Raw genomic sequence first — 21,051 nt, 5'->3', positions numbered from 1 at the left:
GGGATTAAATTACCGTAACACCCTACAATGTATTTTATCCTTAAAACACTTAACCCTGTATAAATGATATTTCAGCTAAGTGAAATGAGATCTCCACCATTTATTTTTCGTTTGGTTAAGCTCGAAGGAAATCATCCTTTACTTTATAGAAGCTATAGATTCCATATTTATATTAGCGCTCCCACTCAATTGCACTACCGTGTTCCCAAAATGTACGTATCACCCTTACCCAAAAGTAGGCTTATCTAACAAATCAAAGAACACGGATAACACTCTTGAGATTGAACCTAACCATATCAGGATTAAGATCATTTGATCTAGGATCAACAGGTGATATTGAATTGAATAGATATTACGGTAAGTTTTAATATATCTAATCAAAGTTCAATATTGGTCCCTTCCGATGTATACTCCATACATCCGATACTGGTAAACTTTGCCAATGTCCTGGAAAGGACATCACACTTTTCCAAGGTGTAAGAATACCTATCGCTGATTATACCATGTCAGTCTAAATCCAGTGTTCTGACAAATCAGGGAATAAACTTTTGAACATATAATTAAGACTATATTCCACTGTGTATACAACACTATAATCTTTAACAAACTCATATGTTCTGCACTTAAAAAGAATTCATACATTATATACATATAATCATGAAATAAATCATGTGAACCATGCAACATAAAATGTTATTTCTGATCTTTTATTAATAAGTAAATCTGATTATATTGAAATGAGTTTTATTAAGGGCACAAAACCCAACATAAACCACTTGTCTTTCGCCACCTCAGCCTCATATTTTCCACCTCAATTAATGAATCGCCACATCTTTTTTCTTTTTCTACATTAGTTTCAGCAATCAGCCCTGCTACTTTTGCTGCAACAAAGTTCTTGCAAAACTTCAGCTAAACCTTGCACTTTCTCTATTAAGCCATTTTCTTTACCAAAACCCAAATAAAACTTAATAATTCCCACTAACAACTCCAAATTACCCAAAAGAACATAAAAACACAAATATTCTCACAAAATGGGTGGAAAAGAACTAAATATAAGTTAAATACACATATAAATTAAGCTAAAAGAACATGACAAATAACTCTTTATTCAAGAGTTATCATAATCGTATTATTTTTTATAACATTATTATTGCTAATGAATTTATTCATGCTATCACTACTAGAAAGTCTGGTAAGGTGGGATGGGCTGCTCTTAAGTTATATATGGAGAAAGCCTTTGACAAAGTTGAATGGGATTTCATTTGTCAAATCATGCACCATTTAGCTTTTCCTCCTCAGCTTATATCTTTGAATCTTAGATGCATCTCCATAGCTTATATCCAACCTTCCAGAAAGATTAGACAAGGCGATCCATTTTCACCCTACTTATTCCTCTTGGTGGCAGAAGGCCTTTCGGCCATCATCAACCACAAAACCCACCATAGCTTGTTCCAGGGTCTTTCCATTTGTCGCTCTGCTCCTTCTATCTTCCATCTCCTTTTTGCGAAAGAGAGCTTGCTTTTCACCCAGGTTAAAGCTCAGATTATCGCACCATCAAGGAAATCCTCCTTCTCTACAATAAGGCCACGAGCCAAACTATTAACCTCACTAAATCCTCTTTTCTCTTCTCCCCAAATACTAGTCCTTCTGACAAATCCCATTTTCTCACTTCTCTTAACATGGAGGATAAATCATTCATTGACAAATATCTAGGAGTTCCTCAATGCCTCTCCCATTCCAAAAAATCCTCTTTCCTTTTCATTCTCCAAAAAGCTAGTAATAAGCTTTCTTTCTGGAACCAAAAGCTTTTCTCCAAAGCTGGCAAAGAAGTCCTGCTCAAATCGATAATCCAAGCTATTCCCTCTTATGTCATGTCATGTTACCGACTTCCTATTTCTATCTATAAGCACTTTAGCAGTCTCATGGCTAATTTCTGGTGGGTATCCTTGGGAAATAGGCATAAGGTTCATTGGAAAAGATGGGATCAGATTTGTAGGTCAAAACTCTATGGGGGTCTTGGGTTTTGTCAAATAAGTCACCATAATCAAGCTATGTTGGCCAAGCAGGCTTGGCGTATTTTCACTAACCCCAATTCATTGGTTGCTTCTCTTTAATTTGAAAGCAAGATCTTTCAAACATAATGACTTTCTTCAAGCTTCTATTGGTAATAACCCTTCCTTCTGTTGAAGAAGTCTTTTTTGGGGTAGAAACTTTCTTTCCAAAGCCTGATTTGGAAAATTGGGGATGGTAAGTCAGTTGACATCACTAGCTCGAATTAGTTACCTAATAGTACGCCATTATCATTTAAAATTGGCTATTACCCACCTGAAAATGCATACTTTATTAAGGAGGATAGACAATGGGATATGAATAAGCTTAACCATTTCTTAAATGTTAACTCCGTTAAATCTGTTCTTAATATCCCCATTGATCCTCTCAACGGGGATTGTCTCATTTGGAGACATGACCCTTCTAGTAGCCTCACCGTTAACTCAGGTTACCACCTTGCAAATTCCCGCAACCCTTACCTTAGTGCTTCGAACGCTATTGCTCTCAAACCTTGGTGGAAATCAGTTTGTCATCTAATATCCCCCCCCAAAATAAAATTATTTCATTTGGAAAGCTTTCCACCATCTTTTTCCCTCCAAACTCAACCTCTTCACCAAGAAAATCTTCGACAACCCCTACTGCTCCGTTTGTCCTAACCACATTGACTCTAACACCCACTCCCTTTTGCATTGTTCCAGGGCAGGTAAGTTGTGGAAACAGTCTAAGTTCCAACCTTTTTTCTCTAAAAATAAATTTTGTGATATTAAAGAATTTTTGTTTAGAGGTTTCGAAGCTTTTGCCAAAGATGACTTTACTATTTTCTTCGATCTTTTTGTGGTCAATTTGGAATCAGTGCAACAAAATTATTTTTGAAGATAACAAGGCTATGGAGCTAGACATGGAATCCTCTGTTATTTCTTTTTTGCAGGAATACAAAAATGCACAAACAAAGATAAATCCCTCACAAGACAATCATCACTTGGAAGACACCCCCTGCTGCCCTCCCCAGGAATGTTTAAACTTAATGTTAATGCATCAGTTCGTTCTCAGGCGAATCTTCATGGTTATGGTGTGGTAGTCCAAGACTCAGACAACTCAATCATTGCAGTGTTTTCCTCTTAAGCCCCTTCGGGCCTGCCTCCTATCTTTGCTGAAGCGAAAGCTCTCTGACGTGCTTTAAGGTGGTGTCAAGCTGTTCGGTTCCCAATTCAACTCATATTGTTAGACTGCCAGAATTTAATCACAAAATTTCAAAAGAATGTCAACGATCGCTCAGCTCTTTCAGGTGTCATTAAGGATATTGCTTCCTCTTTGTCCTCTTTTCCAAGTGTTTCATTTAGGTTTATTCCAAGATCAAACAATATTTAAGCATATAACATAGATGAAGCAGCTTTAGGAACTGATAAAGAGTGTATCTGGAACAATCCGTGTCTCTGCTTTCTTAAATCTTCGTAACTTGATTTTTTGTTTGTCTTTTAGTTACAGATCTTGTAATGTTAAAAAAAAAAATACATAGTATTATTATAAAATAATATTTTATAATTAATTAATAATTTTTTATAATTTTTATTAAAATAAAATATATAAAACCTATTATCCAAAAAAAAAAAAGAACCTAATAATAAATTACCCTTGCACATCACACAAAAATTTAGGCGCTCTCGGGACTAGTGCCTTTATGAGTTCTCAACATGCAAATTAGTTGAGTAATTTACGTTATAAAGGTAGTAGACCCCATTTCATATGGTTTAATTTGAAACATAAAAGTGAGATAGAGATGTCTCTAGACTATACTCTAGCTAGGCACATCATTGCTATTGCCAATATTTGTCGTTTTCTCTCATAAATTTTATGCAAAACAGGTTTTTGTTTTAATATTTTTCATATATTTGTTTTAAGTATATATATGGATGTACGGATATTACCCATGAATGAATTAGAAAGTTTTGAGTTTTTATGCTTACTTTTTCGATCTAATTAAAAAAAATTTCTCATTTTTATATCATATGAGCTGAGATTGTTCTATCGGTAAAAAAAATTAAGAAAAAAAATTTTTCAATAAGAAAAATAAGAAAAGAAAAAGTTAAGTTTGAGTTAAATATTTTTGTATGAATATATTTTTAAAATAGTGTAAAAAGAGATATTTTTTGATATTTTTTTTTAATTAAGTAGTGAAATTAAGCATATAAATTCAAATTTGTGATTTCATTATTCGTTGTTAGATCAAAATTCGATAGTTTGATATTTTTAAAATTAATATTTATAATTAAATTTGTATAGTAACCATTCATGGGTAATACCCATTAAGAAGTGTTCCATATATCTATTCTATATAAAGTGTGCCTATATAACCGAATTCTTGGTTTATGAGAAATTCATAGGTGACTTTTTATTTATATTAAAAATAAAATAGTCTATGAGAAATTCATGATTTGTTATTTATATATAATAAAATAAAAATAAAATAAATCCCCTTAAATTCAAAAAAAAAAAAACATCATTAAATAAAAACAAAAAAATGACTCAACATCAAATCTTCAATTACACAGCATGTAAATTACTCAACATCAAATCTTCAATTACACGATACATGTAATTACTCAAACATCACATCTTTCAATTATAAAAAAAAAAAATGACTTCTTAGGAGGGAAAATATGGTTGTCTAATAGAGCTAAAACAATATGTTTCCAGTGTGATGAAAAATTAAAGCAACAATTTTGTTAATATCAGAAAGTTTGTAAAATCCGAAAGAGTTTGGGCACAAAGAAATGATGTTTCTTTTTCTTACTCTTTCTAGAATCAATATATGAACAATAATTTGAATTAATCTTATAATCTTAACTTTTTAATTCAATTAATAATTATTTGTCACGCAATTATTAAGTCTTTTCCCTTTAATTTTCCTTTTGTTGATGATGCTAATTTATTCATATTTTGATTTCTACAATTTTTGTGTTCAGACCATTAAGGTAGTGTTCTACTAGGGGATCTAACGAGTTTCGCCCCTTCGCTAATGGCCTCTAAGAGTTCAAATTCCAGTATTGTATAAATCTTCAATTTGTTCTATTTCCTATATTAACTGAAATTTTGTTACTTTTTTTTTTAATTTACAACTTTATTGTTTATATCTTATTAGGGACATTCAAGGAAATTAGGATTTCTTTGAAATATACAATTAATGAGCATTACTTTTTGATCATAGTGTGTTTTCCATGGCTGAAAACCTCAATAATCTCTATCATTTGATATCAAATAAAATAAAATTATCATGATGTATACATTATGGTTATTTAATGAGTAATTAGTGTGTTGAAATTGTCAAGCTGATATTTAAAATTGTTTATAATTGAATTGTTTCTTTGTCAAAATTAATATTAAGTATATTTATATATTTATAGGTTTATCTATTTTCTCTTAGATCAATCATGCTCATATAGCAAAAAAATCATACTCATATAGACATGTTATTTTTATTTTGTAATTTAGATCTTCTTAGTCATTATTTAGTTCACTTAAACCTTTTCCGATTATAGTAACAGAAGTTTTGTTTCTTTTAGGTACTCCATTACAAAGATCTGTATTACATGTATTATTTATTTTTGACTATGAGGAGGTGGATTTCTTTATTGGGAAACATATAGCGTGACAAATTATTGTTCATATATTGAATAATTATTTTTGATTAATGGGATTCATATATATAACTGTGTATATTGAATTCTTTATTCAAATAATTATTTTTGATTTTTACGTGATTATTTATTGTTCATATATCTAGAACCCTATTTGATTAAAGTTAAGATTATAAGATTAATTAATTTGTTATTTCTTCCTATTAATAATCTCACCTAATAATTAATAATATATTTTTTTTAATTTTTAATTGTATAACTTTCAAATAGCATAGAAAAAAATTAGCATAAAATTTAATATACGTGCCTCGCACGTAGTTTTTTGCTAGTATATATATATATGGAGGAGGCTTCAATAGTTAAATCAAATATGTAACGATCATGGTTACGTTTATTTTTAATCATTAAATCATTGTTGAATAGCTATGATTAATTTAAAAATTAAAAAAAAAAATAATAAATAGCTTGTAACTTGATATTTTATTTCCTAATAAAAATTTAATTAAAATTAATTAAATAAATAAATTACAAATAGTTATTAATTAATTTTATGCAATTTGTTAATATATAAAGATCTCTTACTAATTATTTTTTTAACTTAAATAATTTAAATAATTACAACAAAACTCTTTAAAATTTAAAATTATTACACACATAACTTTAATTAACAAAAAATAGTATGAATGACCTCTAATTAGAGATAACTTTACGCTCAATCTTATTTTTTAACACTTTTAAGTGCCAAATTAGTGTGTCAGTCCAAGATTGGTTCAAGCTATTTAGTTTTTTCTTTCTTTTAAAAAATGAAAATTTAAGGAAAAAAAAGTAATAACAACTATAAAATTAATGATTGTTAACTATTTGGCTCATTGTTGAAATCATCTTCATCAATCTAAAGATTGTAAAAAATTATCAAATCACCAATTAATTGAAATTGTTGTTTCTTTTTCACATAAGCATAATAGTAGGAAAATAGTAAGTAAATTTTTAAAAACCAAGGAGAAATCTAACTGTAGCTGGTTGATGAATAGAGAAATGGGTTTGTGGCATAGATGTAGAAGATTGTATCGAAGTAGAAAATTCACATAATGTTAGGTTATAACAAACTGAAACCCTAATTTTTATTTTTTTTCTTTTATAAAGGAGGAAGATGGGTCAAGCGATTGTTGCAAAATAATAATTAGAAGTAGGTTTTAAAAATTAATTAAGCTTTCAAAAATTGTGTACATGTGGCGATATCATTCATAAATACGACATCGTTGTTGGTTGGCCAAAATTGAGGTAAAAATAAATTATCATATTATTATTTTGATGAAAATAATTAAATATTATTTTGGATATTTATTTTTCAATTTTTTTAATTCAAAATAAATATTATGGTTACTAATTTGAAATTTAAATTTAATTTGGTAACTATCTTAATTATTTAATAAAAGTATTTTATTGTAATTAAGGCAAAATAATATAATTTTGTGGGATATTTATGTTTTCAAATTTAATTTTGAATTAAATAAATTTAAGTCAGTTATAGATTTGAAATTCAAATTTAAAATCTATAACCATATTAAGACAAAAGTTGTCTTAGTTCCAAATAAAATAATAAATGTCATTATTTTAAGACAAAACTAATATGATAATAAAGTTGTCTTAAATAGAGGATTTATTAAGAATAAATTAATTAAAATTGATTTAATTTATTTAAAGAATTTAAAAATGTCTTAAATAAAAAGTTTATTTAACAATAATTAATTAACAATATTTTGTTGATTTTAAGACTTACGACGATCCTAGGAATTTACAAAATACCCTTGCATCTATGGAGAATAGTTTTGTAATTTGATTTTTAATTTTTAAAGGGTTGTCAAATTAGAAATACCCAATTATTATCTAGTTCATCATCATTATTTATTTATTATTTTTAAATAAATACTGATTAATGGTTGATTAATAACATGCTCATCCATTAGTGAATAAGATGACATACATAGAAATCTCACACAGTTATATTATCATGCATCTCATAGTAGAAATTTAATATATTACGATTGTCCTATGTGTTAATGTGTTACCATTTTTGAAACTGAAAGCATGTGAACTTGCTAAGATTAATTTGTTAGAATTTATAAAACACTCAAGAAATATATATCACATATCTAAACATATTCCTAAAAGTGCTTTAATATAGAAAACACTAAATCATAAATCTATAGAACTTTTGCTAAATTAAAGAAGAAGAAGATGATAAAAGATGAGCGGAAGCACTAACCTGAAGCCATTGCTGGATATTGCAGAGAAGGTTTTGATCTTCCAAGAATACACTATTTTCTAAAGTTCTCTGATGGGGAAGGAGAGAATGCAGAAACCCTAGTATTTCTTGGGGACCACTACCTATTTATAGACTCGTTATATAATGAATTTTGGGTATTTATAATTTGACCCCTCAACAAAGTATAAATTAACTTATGGTATCTACACATTATTTTCATGACAATGTAATAATCGAATAGGCACTATAACTAATCTATATCAACCAGGTATCAAACATTGATTGAAATATCATCTCTAACCTTTGAAAATACTAACCATCGAGTAAGCATCCAATTTTACGCAAGAAAAAATTGAGAAAAGTGCAGATTTGATGCTTTAACTAAAAAATTAACAAAACTCACCACTAAATATATATTTAAGGTACAAAAGAACAATATACTTGAAAAAAATTAACATTAACAATAAATCTAACATAAAATTACACACTCATTTATTTTTCACCCAAAAACGACCTAAAATCTTGAAAATATTGACCTTCTCCTCCTATCTTCTTGTGATAAGGTTCTCCTTGATAGAAATATATTTATCTTTCAGAGTTAATAACTCCAAAAATTAGTGTAATGACTATATTTTTTTTTTTTGGTGTAGAGAAGAGAGAAAGAGAAAAGAGAAGATTGTAAAAGTTTTAGGGTAAAGAAGGATATTTTTAGGTTTACACAAAAGGGTGCATATATTTGAGATGGTACCAAAAAGTTTGTCTGTTTTTCATTTGTGTAAAATTAAACATTAAAAGTGAAATTTACCTTTGCAAACAAAATGACATTTAAGGGGGTTTTGCCAAAAAAAAAAAAAAAATTAAGGAATTAAGTGTGTAACAATTTAAACATGTGCATGTTTGTTACACATTTACAAAAAGAAACAGCACATGTGTAACTAATCTTTGAACTTTATTTTTGATAGCATAAATTATTCAGATTTTTTTTAAAAATAGATGAAATACTTACTATAAATTTTAAGTATAATGTAGATGGTCAAATAAAAAAATTAAATTATAATTTTATAAAATACCAAAAACATAAATATCTATATTCTACATGATAAATACTAATGGCACATTTACTATACAATATTAATCGGAATAAAATAATAAGAAATGTAATGGAATAAATGAAAAATAATCAGAATCAATATTTATAATATGTTATTTACTAAAATTGTGTAAAAATAGAATAATAATAATTTATCTTATTCACTTTATTAGGAAACATAATCAGAATGCCTAAATTGACTAAATTTCCCTTTATAGTTAAACTATAATATATAGTAGTTATTTTGTAAGACATATTTTAAAGGACAAAATTGTCATTGCATATTTAATATTAAAAAAAATATAAAAATTGGAAGAGGTTTCAATGGTTACATTTTTATTGTAACCATCATGGTTACATTTTTTTAAGCCATTGGATTACTATTAAATGGTTGTGATTAATTTGGAAATTAAATAAAAATAAATAATAAATAACTTGTAACCTGAAAGTAACCTAATCATTTATTTCCTTATAAAACTTTAATTAAGATTAATTATATTTTAAAATTAAAGTAATTATAATTATTAATTAATTTTTTACAATTTATTACTATATAAGGATCTTTTAGCAATTTATTTTTTTATACTTAAATTATTTAAAATTTTATAGCAAAACTTTTTATAATTTAAAATTATACACATATAATTTCATAGTTAATTTAAATTTATTATACTTGTAATCTTAATTTTAAATTATTACACTTAATTATTTAATTTTTTTATTTAAATATTTAAAAAGTAAAAAATGAAATAAGTTGAAGGATTTTTTAGAAAAAAAATGGTTGCACTTGTTATCGATTGATTAGCTTGAGGCCTCATACTTAGTTCATATAATTGTAACAAAATAATTAAATATCATTTAAAAATAATTAATTATTTGAAAATTTATTATAAGAAGAGAATTTTAATTTGTGTCAAAAGAAGTTTAATTGCTAAAGTAAATTTTATTGTAAATATTATAATTAAATGACTTAATTATTAAAATAATTCAAGTAAGAATTTAAATATAAATATTAATTGCTAAAAGAGGTCTTGTTAAATATTTAATTAATTATTTAAAAAAAATAGTTAATTATAATTAAATAATTCTAAAAAAGGAATGTCTTTTTAATTAATTATTTTAAGAAAAATAGTTAATTATAATTAATTAAATCTAAAAAAGGAAAGTCTACCTATTAGTAACCTGCTATTACAGGTTAAAGAAAAATGTAACCATATAGTTACAATAAAAATGTAACCATTGAATAGTCACCCATAAAAATTAATGAAAGTTATGGGTAAATACCATTTTAGACTCTGTGTTTTGTAAAAGTTACCAATTGGACCCTCTGTTTTGTTAAATGACAAAATGGACCATGTATGTTCTAAAATTGTACAAATAGGACCCTGAACTAATTTTTTGTCAAAATAGAACTAAATAATAATCTGATCTAGAGATGTTATGACAAAATTGGTTATATTTTCTGTATTTGTTCGTGTTAGAAATTGTCTTAAAGTTGGTTATATTAAAAAATAAAATTGTTAAAAATTGAGCTCAAGATCCTATTTTTACCATTTTAGAAAATACAGGGTCCATTTTGTCATTGAACAAAACAGATAGTTCAATTGGTAACATTTTGCAAAACAGAAAGTCTAAAATGGTATTTACCCAAAAGTTAATACTCTCGATGGCATTCCTTACAAAAATGGTGGGGAAAGTATTATTTAACAAAGTTCTTCCTTTCTTAATTTTAATAAAGTATGTGAATTATTATAAAAAAATGACTACTTTACCATTAATTTTTGGTATTTATTAGTAAAGGTGCACTCTTAATGGGTATTACCCATTCATGGGTAGTATTATAAAAATTTGAGTTTTTATGCTTAGTTTTTCTATCTAATTAAAAAAATCTCTCATTTTTACATTATATGAGTTGAGATTGTTCCATCAGCTGAAAAAAAAAAAAAAATTAAGAAAAAAAATTTTTCAGTGAAAAAAGTTGAATTTGACTTAAGTATTTTGTATATAAATATATTTTTGATATAGTGTAAAAAGTAATATTTTTTGATATTTTTTTAATTAAGTAGTTAAATTAAGCATAGAAATTCAAATTTCTCTTTTTATTATTTGTCGTTGGATCAAAATCTAATAGTTTAATATTTTTAAAATTAATATTTATAGTTAAATTGTTTAGTAACCATCAATGGGTAATACCTATTAAGAAGTGATGTTTATTAGTAAACATGTCATTAAAGTGATACTTGTGTCCCTCTATAATCTTTATCGGAACAACAATCACATAAAAATCAATAATAGAACACTTAAATCTAAAACTTAATATGTATGTATAAATAAGGGTGCATTCTTAATGGGTGTTACCCATTTATAGGTAGTATTCTGAAAATTTGAGTTTTACGCTTAGTTTTTCTCTCTAATTATAAAAAATCTTATTTTTACCGTATATGAGTTGAGATTGTTCCATCAGTTGAAAAAAAAAAAATTAAGAAAAAAAGTTGTTCGGCAAAAAAAAATTGAATTTGAGTTAAGTATTTTGTATATAAATATATATTTTTGATATAGTGTAAAAAGTAATATTTTTTGATATTTTTTAATTAAGTAGTTAAATTAAGCATAAAAATTCAAAATTTTCTTTTTATTATTCGTTGTTGGATCAAAATCTAATAGTTTAATATTTTTAAAATTAATATTTATAGTTAAATTGTTTAGTAACCATCAATGGGTAATACCCGTTAAAAGGTAGTGTTCGTATAAATATAAATATATGTACAATTCCATATATATACTCATATTTTTAAATACAGTATCAAGTTTTATATACCTACTGCTGGACTGGAAAATGTCACTGAAAAGAAGTTGAGTGTAACTTTCCAAATGATTTCTAGAATTTTTTTTAATTGCTAATTACATAAAAACGAAGGCCAAATGACTTTTTGCGACAATGATAGAATTTTTTTTTCTTTTTTTGCTTAACGATTGAAATTAATTATTGGGATTGGTTTGAATCACATTCATTTGTAAGCTCGATTTGGTTCAAACCTACCCTTTGTAATACCCTTTCAAAAGAAAAAGAAAAAGAACATTTTGTTATTGACATTATAAAGTACTACAATGCTATCATTTTAGTTATATATTTCATTTATCCAGTCTAGTTTGAATAATAATTCACATAAAATATCAAAAAATGTTGGTGAAAGAAGCTATCTTGGACATAAATGCAAATTGACCAATTTTAAATAATGATGCAACTCACCAATTATCTTTGACAGCCCTCACGAATGAAATGCTCCTCCAGTGGTAACAAATTAATGCCAAATTACCATTGTTTTGATAAGGAGCAAGAAGAATGTACTATTGTTATAAATATGTTCATAACTTTTGACCTCTGTTTTTTTTTTTTTAATGGTATTTTTTCTAGACCCTCAAGATGAAATTTTCTTTCCCCTATGTATATGATTGGACAATAATATTATTGTGCTATGTGTAGCATATATGCCATTTGAAGCTAAAAAAAAAGTTCGGAAAAAAATGAAAAGAATATATTTGTTTAATAGCTTAAACACTTCAAAAAAAAAGATGACATTTTCTTTTGGCCCCTATAAATTTGGAAGTATAACACTATTTTTGTTTTATTAGCCTACACTCTTTTGCTGAAGTTATTAGCCCACACTTAGATAAGAAAGAAAAAAGTGGAAGAGAGATATTAATAGACGTTTAACTATTGCTTGAATTGTCAATGAATTAAGAACAAGGAAACATTGACATACATTGGTCCCAATGTGTTCCTTTTCCCACTTTATCATTACAACTACGGGAACCTTCCATTTACAAAATCATTATCTATATGGTTTCCAGCTATAATTATACATACATCTATATATAACTTCCAAAATGCTTTCATTTGATTGCCACATATTTTGATATTATCTCACCAAACAAAATGGGTTTTTTTGTGTGTCTTTATTTTAGCACTTACCATCTACTAATGTTCAGCTAAGTAGTTTGGACAGTTTGTGATCTTTTTTTTTTCTTTTTCTTTTTTTTGGTGGTGTTGTTGTTTAACTCTCATAAGATACTAATAATAACATAAATAATGCAATTTTGTACTGCTTCTGCCTTGACATTTTCTTCCACTAAGTATGTAAATGTAATGATTCTTTAGCAGAATAAAAAGTGACTAAAAAGTCTTTCAACTTGCCATGTCTTCTAGTGTTGAGCCTAAGATATTGGTCTACATCAACAGCAGAAAACATACTTATAGACACTCATAACAAGGTTTGGGATGTAATGAATTATGCAAATTAAAGATGTTTGGTTATGGGTCTTTGTCCATTGAAAATGCATCTCTTTCAACTTAATTTATCTAAAATTGACTGTCTTCAAAGATTCTCAAAGTTTCACACTTGTAAGTGTTAAAATTTGCCACAAGTAAAAGAACTTCAACCATTTTATCTTATCTATCTAATTCACTTTCATACAAGTGCAATAGAAATTCTAATTTACACTCTTTTAAACAAAAATACACCTCTCTTTTCTACATTTTTTAAAAACAAATCAAATCTTTTTTTATAAATATATATAAACTGAGGAATAAGACGGTAACGTGAGAGTCTAAAATTACTTCAAATACCTCTATATATCTATTTTCTCTTTAATTCTCTTATTTTTCTATTTTTTTTTCTACTTTAAATTTTCTCCTTAAATCTTTACTTTTTCAAAATTTTTTATTCTACCTTAAATTCTCTCATTTTTTTTTTATTTATTTACACCAACAATAGCCCTAATGATATGGACATCAATATTTGGCATGTGGCAAGAAAGATGACATCTCGGAGTTGAGTAATCTCGAGTCATAGAAGGTCAATCCCTACAAAAAAAAACCTATTTTCACCGACTAAATTTTTAGTCATTAAAACTCGTTAATTAGTCATCGAAGATTTTTTACGACTAATTATTTTTAGTCGCCATTTAGTCGCTGAAAGTCGGTCGTAGAAAATATTCAACGACTAAATATTTTTAGTCACAAAATAGTGTTATTTTCTGTGACTAAAATTTAGTCATAAATGATTTTAAATTTAGTCGCAATAAAATTGATATATTGGTTACATGAGTACCAATGTGCACTTTCAATGACCAAAAAATTAAACTTCACCAACTAAAATTTAGTCATTAAAAAATTAATATTTGGTGACTAAATAATTTAGTTGTCAGTAATAAATAAATAATTATATAAATTAAGCATTCAGTGACCAACATTTAGTCTTAAAAACTAATTTATAATATTTTTTTAATTTAGAATTTATATTCAATAAATTATTTATTAAAAACAAATTATATTCAAAGCTATATTTAAATAATATGAAACACATTTATTCTTGGTTTCAAAGAATAATACATTTATTCTTTACATAAAAATTTACAATTACAATGAAATCCTTCCTTGAACCGTACTTTGTCCATGCTGAATTACATAAATTCTAAACTAGAGATTACAATAGCAGACTCCACCAATCAAAGCTGCCAACAAGGAACACAGAAAAAGCTAAGAGAGAGAGAGAGAGAGAGAGAGAGAGAGAGAGAGAGAGAGAGAGAGAGAGAGAGAGAGAGAGAGAGAGAGAGAGAGAGAGAGAGAGAGAGTGAAAAGCCCCTGGTTTGGCTCCTACCAAGATGCTAAACACACACACCTCTCCAACTCTTGGAGCACTCTCTGAAAATCGGTAGGCATGATCTCACCTGTAATGCCAGTAGAGTTTGACCATTTAGTAAGTGCGTGAGCTGCCCAATTGCTCCCCTCTTTGCACCCAAGCTAAGTCTCACGAACCAAAAGCTACAATATTTTGAGAGAACCATTGAAGCAGCCACCTCTAAGGAAGAAAGATCAATGATTAAAAGAGCTTGAATATCTGTTGGAAAAGTATACCATCAATCAATTGCGCTAAGAAAATCAAGCATTCTAGGATATGCTATTATTGTCCAAAACTGACAATATTTGAGAAACTGAAAGCCCCAACAAAAGAAGTGGAAAGAAAATATGCCGAAATAAATTTTCAAGTTACCGATATAATCATTAAAGCACGCACATTACAAAGGTTCAATAAAGCAATACTATCACAGCTCACCTTAAGAGAAGGTGTTGAAGAGTCCTTCCACCACGAATTCATGAGTTGTCATGAAAAATTCTTGAGCTGTCATCTTAATTAGTACTATGGTACAATTATGGTGCTATTATTTCACAATTGTTAAGTGTTTCAATACTTGTGTGCATTTATTCTAGATTATCCATAGTGTATGCATAATCACCTTGAAATTGTCCCTCATATTTGCTCCTGCAGTTTATTACTCTTCAGTGGTTTTTTTCACACACGACTATGCACCACAAATTAAAAAAAAAAAAAAAACACATACACATGTACATAGATGCATCAAATAGAGAGGCCAAGCACACACATCAGACAAATGTCTCAATATCACACCAAAACACATTTTAAATGTTCAATTGTAGTCTCTTAGTATGATTGTTTAATCTCAAGCTGCTCTTTACCTTAGGCCCACCTGCGTACAAAGTAAGGATGAACATGAACTATCCTTATTTTCATTAACACCATGACCCTACAGCTTGTAACTTATATTGATTTGGTACATAACATAGAACAAAAATATCCAAAGGGATAAGTGCTATCTACAGTACCAAAGTAGACAAGGCCATTAGTATTAAAAATAACTTTTCCAACGTTTTCCAGATATAACTGTAAAATATCTATCTACTACTTAAATAATTGGAATTTCAATTATAATCTTACAACTTCAATCTAATGCTGGAAAGATAACTTTTGTCCCTTACAATCTTCGCATAAAATCCTTCCCAGTCTGTCAAAAAAAATGCAAAATGTCATGGAAAAACATAGCTCTGAAACAGAGCAATAAAAAGAAGACTAAAAAAATGTATATTAATTTTTAATTGCAAAAGTTAGTAACATGCATTTGAAGCAATTAAGATTACCCATGAGAGAGAGAGAGTACACAATTAACCAATCAATGTTTTTTTTCCTTTATCATTAAGGGTCAAAATATGTCCTGGAAAAAGCTTCTTATGTTAAGATTTATAAATCACATACACAACTCGTTTTGCTGGGATCTAAAGAGAACATGTTACTCCTATCTACATGGTCCTTAGCTGGCTCCTAACCGAGACAGTGTAGTGCTAATCCCAGAAGCCAAGTATGCAGAACAGATTGCTGAATTTGCTGGTGCACTTGGATGGAAGTTGACTGATGAAGTAATAAGTGAGTTGAGGTCTTTATCTTTAGAAATCCAACCTGTTATTAGTCCCTAGTTGAGAAACTATAGATATTCCTATAAAATAATTTACCACCACACACATTATTCTCCATACATGATTTGAAACATCAGTACAGAATGAAGGAGCTACTCTTATATAAAAAAAATACATTTATGTAATTTTCTTCTCAAAAAACTTGAAAGAACTCACCGGAGCTGTCCAGAGTTATCGGAGGCAGAGAATGATGAATGGTGCCAAATTTGGGGATGAGCATCATAAATCTCAAAAAACTTTTGGAGTTTGCCGCTAACTATTAGTGACTAAATTGATTTAGTCACAAAAACTCTAGTCGCTGAAAGCCTATTTTCTTGTAGCCCTGCACCCAGGTTTACTTTGGGAACTCTAGGATAAAAGTTTAGACTTCAATAACTTGAATTCAACTTATTATCTTTCAGTATTTTGTACCACGAAGACATGAAGCAATCTAATCCAAGGCCCGGGAGCTAAAATTACACGAACCTACAACCCGGAAGCCAACCTGGGCACATGAGGTTTCACCCGGTGCCCAAGTTGACATCCTCAACTAGGGTTTCAGTTTCTGGGACTATCTTAGTGCAAAGTGCCCAAAACTTGCATTGGGACATCAATTAGACATACCATAGACATATGTGAGGCATCATAATCAAAATCAGAGCAAGTTAATTTTTTTGAGCACCCGAGGACCTAGGGCCTCAAGCACCCAGCGTCCAAGTTGACAATTTGACAATTTAGGCACCTTCCAAGTGTCCAATCGAAGATCTGACTTTTGCATTAAATGAATTTTCATTAAAATGGGGAAATAGGTCCTTTCAGTGAAAAACAACAATTCCTGGGCACAAATAACAAGGCCAAATGCCCAGGTTGACACATGGGGCTGGCCCTGCCCCCAAGTTGACAATTCGCCAACCTGGGCCACAAAAAGTGGAGTTTTTTATGAATTCTTTTGAGCATCATCTCTGTCTTTAGAAAATATTAAGATTTAACTATTTTTGGGGACCAAACATAATTTTTGAAGGGGCAAAACTTGGACCCAGCACCCAGGTTGACGCCTGAGGCTAGGCCCATCGCGTAGGCTGACATTTTGTCAACCTAGGCTGTTTCCAATCTAGTTCAGCAAAAAGTGTTCCAACCATTTTACCGTCATCAGAAATAACAAAGATTCAAGTAAACTCTAGGAGAAAATCACAAATCCATAATTTTTTTTATAAACTACCAAGTAAATTATATTATAAGATTTATTTTTAATTTATACTCAGCAACAAACTCATGAAATATTATCAGTATTGATGTAAGAGTTAAATATTAGATATGAATAAAGCATAATTTGAATATTTTGGTGAAAAACTAAACATTATATGAATATTTTAAAAAATAAATAAATATATTATTATAATTATTTTTTAAAAGTATTAAAATTTTAAAAAATAAAATTATTTGAATTTAATATAAAACATTAAATTAAAGTAAGTAAAAAATAATAAAAATATCTATGTCTAAGAGTATGGACATAATATTGCTCATAAAGTAAAAATTTAGGGACGAATTTATTAAAAAATAAACTTGTTAAGACGTATATAGTTTGAGAACTAATTTATTAAAAATATAATATTTAAAGACCAATTAATCGAAATCTTATAATTTAAAGACCTGCCAAATAAATAAATCTATTTATATTATTACAAAACCGCTATATTTATATATGGCTGTACTTTTAATGAGTATTATTCATTTATGCGTAATATTATAAAAATTTCAGTTTTTATGCTTAGTTTTTCTATCTAATTAAAAAAATATCTTATTTTTATATTATATGAATTGGGGTTGTTCCATCGACTAAAAAAAATTAAAAAAAAAAGTTTTTCGACAAAAAAAAATTTAAATTTGGCTTAAGTATTTTGTATATAACCGTATTTTTGATATAGTGTAAAAAGTGATATTTTTTATATTTTTTTATTAAGTAGCTAAATTAAGTATAGAAATTCAAATTTCTCTTTTATTATTCGTTATTGGATCAAAATTTAATAATTTAATATTTTTAAAATTAATATTTATAGTTAAATTGTTTAGTAACCATTAATGGGTAATACTCATTATGAAGTGTTCGATATATATATATGGGTGACTATTCAATGGTTACATTTTTATTGTAACCATATGGTTACATTTTTCTTTGACCTATAATAGCAGGTTACTAATAGGTAGATGTTGACCAAGGTTTTCGGCAACCAATATAATAATAATAGTTAAGAGAGCTATAAGGAATTACGAGAGTAATTTTTACGTGGTTGGGGCGTTAATGAGCCTTAGTCCACGAGTTTGTGTATTTATGATAGTATTTATTACAGGGAATATTCTTGGTGGATTTTTTCTCTTCTAGTTCTTATCAAACCCAGAATTCTCGACCCCTGCTTTAATGAGTTTGGGGGGTATTTATAGTGTTTATGTGGGTGATCTCTAGAATTGAGGTACATGTCTTTCTGTATCTATCAGTAAAGCCACACATTCCCAATGAATATATCATAGGAAATGCACAGTCTAATCCCTAGGCTCTGTAGGGATTTTATGGATGTAGTCCTTTATCCTTTTTGACTGATGTGATTCCTCACAGAGTAGCCGTCACTAGACTTTATTGATCATAGCCTAGTAGGTGCAGAGTGGGGGTTGTGCCGTCAAACTTTATTACATATGGCAGTTTCAATACGCCTCCTCCCATGCGGCATTAAATGCGAGATGACTGTTCAGATAGGATCTGACACCTCCCGGAGATGCTTCGTTGTAGCCTTGCTCTCCGGGAGCATGTGAGACTTACATGCCTTCTCCGGGAGGCACATCTAAGGTTAATCCTGCGCTTAAGGAGACTTAGCTGATTTATTCAAACGCTAAACCCTTCCCATCTACGTGTCATCCTCCAGTTGGTCCACGTATTTTGGGCAAAATTAGGGGCAACATTTACCCCCCAAGCCTTGTTTAGTAATGAAGGGAACAAGGCTTGTTTAGATGCTTCCGGTTGCCTTATCAACTTCCTTGCACGTGCTTTGGGCACGTGTTGGTGTATTAATGACCATTATTACTGCAGTTATTCGCTTTTTGCAGGCATCGATTCGTTTCTTGTCCATTTATTGATACGGCGCATTAAATGGGTGTCACACGGGTACTCAAACGTTTTCTACCGCCTTGATGACGATTCAATCCAACCGTTGGATCTATAGAATTCGAATCGATCGTCATCCTAACCGTTCGATGATGGCTGATCACAGCTGTCTCACGCAGGTTCTGGCCTATAAAAGCCAGCCTTCTTTCTTCATTTGGTTACTTCCAGCATTTCACCAAATTTCTTCAAAGTTTTTCAGAGAGAAAAGAAATTTCAGACACCATTGATTTCTTGCTCTTATTCCTTCGACGCTGCCAGTCTACTTTTTACCGGCGATCAACACCAACTCCCAGCCTTCAAACTCCATGTAAGTTCTTCATGTCTAGTACTCTTGCTTACTGTTTGTTTACATAGCACATTTTATGATTTCTGGGTTGGATGTTTGAACTTCTGGGAATATTTTTGTTTGAGTTCCTGTATGTTGGATTCCTCTCTTTTTTTTTTAGATTACTTCTTTTCACTATGTTTTTATCGAGGAACCATCTTCGTCCCATGTAATGACACTTTAGGGTTTAGAGTAGACCTCGTCTTTTCGATTTTACCCTTTTTTCCTTTTCTCTCTTCATTTTTTTTTGCATTGTCACTATCTGTGGGATTCTTGCACCCGACTCTTGTCAAGGAAAACCTTTTGAGGCTTTCTTTTTTGGCAAGTGTCCGAAGGGGGTCTCTTTCCAGCGGTTAGGGGACCCCCATTCCCTTTTTGAATTAGGGTTTGGTTTGGGGCCTAACTGCTGGATTTTTTCAATCTTTTTCAGAACCAAAAATGTCTACTTTTGCATCCGGTTCTAAGTCTTCAAAGAAAGGAGAAAAGCGTTTGGCCACCCTGGAGGAGGTCATGCAGGGTCCTATGGCCCAAGAAGGGTACAAGTCCCGTGCCAACGGGTGGGAAGCGATCGAGCTTCATTCTACCTTCACCTGCGCTCACCAGCTGGAGAAGATCGTGGTGGTGGCAGGCATCAAGCCTTCTACCTCCGGGACCTATCACCGGCTGCCTCAGGACGAGGAGACGCCCAACCATAACTATGGGGGCTTCAGAGCCTGGAGCCAGACACACATGATGGCCGGGGCCATGCTCCCTCTCCAAGATTACTTTATTAATTTCCTTGTATTTGTCGGCCTTGCGCCATACCAACTTATTCCTCAAGCTTACTGCCTGCTTTCGGGCTTGTTTATTTTTTACGCTGCCCGGAGCTGGGGCTCACCCAGTCCGGCAGAAATTTTGTATTTTTATGAACTTGTTTCTATCCCCAAAAAGGGGGATAAACTTAAGGACAGTTTTTATGGCCTTCGGGCCCATCCGTTGAATGAAGGCCCGGTCCCATACAACCAGTAGAAGCACGTGAAGGAGTATCGCCACCGCTTTTTCTTCTCCTCCGGCTTCCAGGCCATGGATCGCCCGGAGCTTCTAATGGAGTGGGTTAGGATCCCTCCCTATATGCGGACCGAGCCTACCCAAATATTTCTTCAACCGGCCAAGACCTTTGCCACGTACGACAAGAAGGCCTTTGATGTCGGGGAGTTGGTCACGACAGAGCACTGTCGGAA

At 29.9% G+C, this 21,051-nt stretch overlaps 1 protein-coding gene across 1 annotated transcript; it reads left to right on the top strand.

Annotated features, from left to right (window-relative positions):
* The first annotated feature begins 1,679 nt into the window (after nt 1–1,679).
* On the top strand, nt 1,680–2,114 carry LOC133036224 (uncharacterized mitochondrial protein AtMg00310-like). Its single transcript, XM_061112740.1, has one exon. The coding sequence runs from the start codon at nt 1,680–1,682 to the stop codon at nt 2,112–2,114; it is 435 nt and encodes a 144-aa protein (XP_060968723.1).
* Nucleotides 2,115–21,051: the final 18,937 nt, after the last annotated feature.

This window comes from Cannabis sativa, chromosome 3 (assembly GCF_029168945.1).
Source record: "Cannabis sativa cultivar Pink pepper isolate KNU-18-1 chromosome 3, ASM2916894v1, whole genome shotgun sequence".
Lineage (NCBI taxonomy): Eukaryota > Viridiplantae > Streptophyta > Magnoliopsida > Rosales > Cannabaceae > Cannabis > Cannabis sativa.
The sequence above is the reverse complement of the archived record's forward strand: the minus strand, read 5'-3'. Positions and strand labels throughout refer to the sequence as shown.